We start from the raw sequence: 6,000 nt of genomic DNA, 5'->3' as shown, positions 1-6,000 counted from the left end.
ATTCCTTTGAAAATTGATTCGGCAATTTTCTTAGAGTTTTCCTTCGGGAATTTCTTCGAAAAAAAATCTCTGGCAGTTCTTTAAAAAATCTGTCACTGCAATCACTATTGGAATTCTTTCTAAGTTTTCTTCAGAAATTCCTTTGATGATTTCGGAAAATTTTTGGAGAATTTCTTCGTTTTTTTTTGTGAATGTTTGTGGATTTTTTGTATAATATATTTTGGCAATTTATTTTGAGATTGGATTCGGCCAACTTCTTTAAAAGGCCATCAGGAAATCTTCTGGTAGTTCTCATATGAATTCTTTTGGCAACTACTTTGAAAACTCTAAGGTTGTTTTGATGGATTTTCTTATCAGCAATTTCTTTGGTAATTCGTCAGGAAAATTTTCGTGAATTTAAAAGAGAAAGCAAGTTTAGTTGAGAATTTCTGAATTTCCAGTTCAGCAATTTTCGGAAGCAATAAATTTAAATATAATTGAATCATAAAGAATTACTAAAGTAATCACGATAAAATGCCTGATAAATTTGCAAAATAACCGAAAAGAAATTGCTAGAATGTTCAATTACGGAGGAATAGCCATTGAAATATTGAAAAAAAAATCCAAAGAAATTGTTGATTGCATTCCCAAGAAACGTAACTATCTGAATATCAGTTTCTTAAACTAAAGTTTGCTTAAGAGTGGTTTGTTACTTTCCTATAAAGCTAAAATGTCTGTTGGGCTCCAATGAAACTACCGTAGAAATTTTCAAAAAAAAAACAATCATGCCGAAGGAACCCTCAAAGAAATGGCCATACGGAGCAAATACGGAGCCGTGTGTTCCCGAATCTTCTGGTGGGATTCTTTTTCCACAAATTCAGCTCTTGTTTTGTCAATTAGCAACATTCTGTGCTTTCTAATTAATTACAAAATTTTCCCGTACATTCCTATAGGATTTCACTAGAGATTTCTCTAGTAATACCTCCTTGGATTTCTCTGGGAATTCCAACTATTCCCAAAATTCGTTTAAGGATTCCTCTAGAGATTTCTATTGGGATTCCTTCAGGTAGAATTCTTTGAAGAAGGCCAAGAGGAGTTCCAGGTGTAATACCATGATTAATTTCTAGAGTAATCCATGATCTCCTGGATGAGTCTTTAGAAAAATCCCTGGAAGAATCAAAGGCATTTCTGGAAGTATCCTAGGAAAACTGACTTGAAGAATCCCGGCAAGAATTCCAGAAGAAATCTCTAGAGGAATTCCTGCAGGTATCACAGTAAGAATTTCTGGAGTAGGCCTAGGAGGCATTCCTGAAACATTAGAAGCAGCAAGAATCGCTTATGGAATCCTAAGAGGAGCTCCTGGAAAAGTCCTAAAAGAAATATTTGGAGAAATCCAAGTTTTTTTTAGGATTTCCAGGAGAACACACCGAAGGTACTTCCGCAAGACTCCTAGGAAGAGTGTCTTGAATAATCCCAGCAAGTTTTTGAAGGAATCCCTGAAGAAATTCTTAGAAGAATCTGTAGAACAATTCTGGGAGGTATAACAGTAAGCATGACTGAAGGAATCCTAGGAGGAATTGATGGAAGAACCACAGCAGGATGTAACGGTTTTTCTCCGGTGGACCAAACAAATCAAACAAGACACAATCACTGAGTGAACCACGAACGAAATCTCGCCATAAAACTTGGCTTAAGCGCCAATCCCCAGTGCGAGGATTGCCAAGTCTCAGATCAAGGTTTGCCCGGTAACTCGTCGGCCTCGTCGTGAGTCCACACCGTTCTCGCGAAATATGTTCGCAGTTCACTTTAAATCACAAGCTAAAATCATCAAAAATACTACAAAATCAACCAAAATCACATCTAAAGAAAAAGCAAACTATATTTAGAAATCAAAAATTCTCGTCACATTTACTTCTGCTCTACGATTGGCCAATCAACAATACTACATTGTTTTTTTTTTTCGTGTACACTCTTCAATTCTTCGCATGCATCTACTCACGACCTCGAAGGGCGCCGGCAGGACGAAGTACTGCTCGATACTCCCGCAACCGACCGCTTTGCGCTGCAGATGATTAACACTCATCACTAAGCTTCTAGGGTTTACACTCTTTTATCACTTACGTCGGTTGGTTTGGTGCTCTGCAAACTATCTGGCTCTCCAAGACCTGAGCAGTCCGACAGGACGACTACGTAGACCACCGCCACCCCACTTGATGGGAAAAAAGATTTCATATAACTCTTGCCAGGTTTGATTGCAGTTAAAACCACAGATCTCCAACCTGATCTGTTTGACCGTTGTTGGCGAGGGGTGGGTGGAGGATGGTGAGTGGACGATAGCGCCGACTGCACGATCCGGGTCTGCTCGGAGATGTTCACTCGTCGACAGTAGAACCACGAGTGTCGACAGCTTTCCGTCTGCGAAGCCATCGAAGCGATGAAGCTGGATGGTAGGCTAGCAATTGGCTACCTACAACGAACGCCGTCCAGTGGTATGGAAACGACGGCTTGTCGATCCTACACAGCCAAATGGATCTCTTGGCTGGAGCTGCTGGCTTGGTCGATGTTAGCCGATCGACAAATACTTTCTGCTCCGTTTACGATTTGGGCTCTGTTTATATAATTTCGCAAGTACCGAAGTCCGGTACCGCCTATTATACACTAGACGAGAACTCTTGATTCAGAGGTATGAATATTTTAATGTGTGCGCTAGGCGCACTGTGTCGGAATCAAAGATAAACTGAAAACAAAATCATTACAAGGAATAGCTTGAAAAATCAAGCTGGAATTCCTGGATGAAGGCCAAGAAGAGTTCCTGTAGAAATCCCATGGGAAATTTATAAGAGAATCCGTGGACCAAATATCTTGGATAAAAAATTCTGGAGGAATCACCGGAGAGTTTCTGAAGAAATCACAGGAAAAATCTCAGGAGGTATTCATAGAAGGATTCTGGGATGTATCACTGTAGAAACCTCATCTGAAATCCTAATAGAAATTGCTGGAGAAAACTGTACAGGAATTTCTAGAGAAACCCCATTAGGAATGCCGGGGGAAATTCAAAGGAAAATCCATGGAATACGTAGAGAAGTCCCTGCAAGAACCGGTAGAGGTATTCGGGAAGAATCTATAGAGAAGGTCCTGAAAGAATCGCAGGAGGATTTTTTGAAAGAATCTCAGGAAGAACTCCAGCCATAATGCTAGGATAAATTCGTATAGGAATCACTAGGAAGAATTTTTGGAGGAATTGATGGAAGAATCACAGGAGGAGTTATTTGAGGTATTCTTGGAGGAAGGCCAAAATGAGTTTCTGCAGGAATTCCATAAGGATTTTCTGGAGAAATGTTTGGATAAAATCTCTGGAGGAATTTCTGGATGAGTCCTTGGAAAATCCCTGGTGGAGCAACCAAAGGAATTTCTGCAAGTGTTCCAGGAAGATTGCTTGGAAAGGTCTCAGCAAAAAAGCGAGGAGAAAGCTCTAGAAGAATCCGAAGCATAATTTCGGAAGTACCACAGTTAGAATTTCTGGAGGAAGAATAGCTGGAAGAACCGCATGTATTGCTTGAGCAGTCACAGCTGGAATATCTGGAGGAATTCTTAGAATTCCGGGAGCTATTATAGAAGTAATTTCTAGAGAAATTCTAGCAATGCCAGGGGTGTCTCAAAAGAAGTTCTTCTAACAAAGAGGAGGAAGACATTGCTGGAAGAATCACAGCAGGAGTTGCTTGAGGAATCCTACCCACAATTCCCGGAGGAAGGCCAATATAAGCGCCTGGAGGAATTCCATGCGAAATTCCTGAAAGATTTCCTGAAAGAATCACCGGAAGAATTTCTGAAAGGATCTCAGGAAGATTGCTTGAATAATTTTACCAGAAATTCCTGAAGAAATCCAAATAGAAATTTTTAGAGGAATCCCTAAAAGAATTCCGAGAAGAATTCCAAATAAATCCTAGCAGAATTTGCTGGATCAATCTCTGTAGAAATTTTTAGTATGTACATTCCCATCAGAACTGCCTGGAGTATCCTAAGGAAAGTTTATTGAAGAAATATCGGGAGGAATCCATAAAGGAAGCCTAGAGAAATCACTGTATGAATAGATTGTTCTTACCAATATCCAAAATATCAAAACGTGCAAACAGTAATTCCGGGTGTGCTTAAGTTTTGTTCAAATGTGCCATTAATAAATATTAGAATTATTGTGTAAAGTTTTAAATTTTGGGTGACTGTCCAGGAAAAATTCTAGGGGGTGCCAAATATGTTCTAGGGGGTGCCAGGCACCCCTGGAACCCCCCCTAGCTACGCCAATGACCACAACACGTGATTTTCCAATACTAAATCGTATGAAAACTTAAAATAGCAGGCGCTAAAATATAGTTTCTCTGATCGAGCTGAAATTTTTCACAGTTGATATGTGGTCAAAATGGAACTTAACCCTCTACTTCCCATGGTTGCTCTAGAGCACCATCGATTTTCGACGAACTCCGGACAAACGGAATTAGATGAATATGATGAAATAATTTTTAGAATATGGTTATAACCTCATAAGGTTAACCCAACTACTGCCTACTTGTTTCAATAGTTTCAATAGAACTATTGATGAACAATCAAAAACCTATTGATTTACAACCAATTTTTGCCTTTCTCGTACACTAAGTGTACTGGAAAGGCTATATGTTCACTCCAAAAATGACTTTTTGATAGAAGGGCCGAAGGGTCGAGTCATATATACCAATCAACTCAGCTCGACGAATTGAGGTGATGTCTGTGTGTGTGTATGTATGTGTGTGTGTGTATGTATGTGTGTGTGTGTATGTGTGTGTACAAAAAAACTCACATCACTTTTTGGCAGTAAACCTCACCCGATTTTAATGACCAATGGTTCATTCGACGCGGAATCTGGTCCCATTGTTTCCGATTGAAAATGGTTCGGATCGGTCCAGCCGTTCCGGAGTTATGGCCATTTAGGTGTTCCGGATCGGTACCCCAGGAAGGGGCCAGATATGAAAACGCTACAAACCCATTCATGCGACACATCAAACCACGGCACTTTCGAAAACATGATGAACGGTAAACAGGAAAATAGTCTCGGGCCATATCTGAACCGGTAGTGTTCCGGAACCGGTTCCGGGTGACCCGCCGGAAGTGGCCAAATATGAAAGTGAATTAAACCCTTCATGCGACACATCAAACAGCGGATTTTTCGATGACCTGATGAACAGTAGGCAGGAAAATATTCTCGGACCATATCTGAACCGGTAGTGTTCCGGAACCGGTTCCGGGTGATCCGCCGGATGTGGCCAAATATGAATGTGAACCAAAGCCATACATGCGACACATCAAACATCGATAACCTGATAAACAGTAGGCAGGAAAACATTCTCAGACCATATCTGAACCGGTTCTGGGTGTTCCGCCGGAACTGGCTAAATATGAAAGTGAACCAAACCCATGCATGCGATACATCAAACAGCGGCTTTTTCGATAGCCTGATGAACAGTAGGCAGGAACTTATTCTCGGACCATATCTGAACCGGTAGTGTGCCAGAACCGGTTCTGGATGTTCCACCGGAAGTGGCTAAACATGAAAGTGAACCATACCCATGCATGCGATACAACAAACAACGGCTTTTTCGATAGCCTGATGAACAGTGGGCAGGGAAACATTCTCAGACCATATCGGAACCGGTAGTGTTACTGAACCGGTTCCACATGTCACGCCGGAAATAGCCAAGTATAAAAGTTAACCAACCCCTTACATGCGACGCATCATAAAAGAGTTAATAAAAGAGAATAGTTTCAGATCATATTTGGATCAACCGATAGAGTTCCGGAACCGGTTCCGGGTGTCCCGCTGGAAGTGGTCAAATGTAGTAGATATCAAAACCCATGCCTGTGGCACATTAAACAGTGGCTTTTTAAATAACGTGATGAACGATTAGTCAGAAAATAGACTCAGACCACAACGAAGATCTTTATAAAGGCTACCGATAGTGTTCCAGGACCGATCTAGGGTGTCCAGCCGGAAGT

At 41.0% G+C, this 6,000-nt stretch overlaps 1 protein-coding gene across 1 annotated transcript; it reads right to left on the bottom strand.

Moving 5' to 3' along the window:
• Positions 1-1,833: 1,833 nt before the first annotated feature.
• On the bottom strand, positions 1,834-2,580 carry LOC134289092 (uncharacterized). The gene is made up of 2 exons (XM_062855089.1): positions 2,101-2,580; positions 1,834-2,041 (listed from the first exon to the last, which is right to left on the bottom strand). The coding sequence occupies exons 1-2, from the start codon at positions 2,404-2,406 to the stop codon at positions 1,922-1,924; spliced, it is 426 nt and encodes a 141-aa protein (XP_062711073.1). The 5' UTR covers positions 2,407-2,580; the 3' UTR covers positions 1,834-1,921.
• Between the last annotated feature and the right edge of the window lie 3,420 nt (positions 2,581-6,000).

This window comes from Aedes albopictus, chromosome 2 (assembly GCF_035046485.1).
Source record: "Aedes albopictus strain Foshan chromosome 2, AalbF5, whole genome shotgun sequence".
NCBI classification, from domain to species: Eukaryota; Metazoa; Arthropoda; class Insecta; order Diptera; family Culicidae; genus Aedes; species Aedes albopictus.
Note: the sequence above shows the minus strand (reverse complement) of the source record. Positions and strands in the feature narration are given on the sequence as shown.

Coding starts and splice junctions, on each gene's coding strand:
- LOC134289092 (XM_062855089.1), bottom strand. CDS start 2,406: ATGGCTTCGCAGACGGAAAGCTGTCGACACTCGTGGTTCTACTGTCGA. Junction 2,042..2,100: donor AGAGCACCAAACCAACCGAC/GTAAGTGATAAA, acceptor AATCATCTGCAG/CGCAAAGCGGTCGGTTGCGG.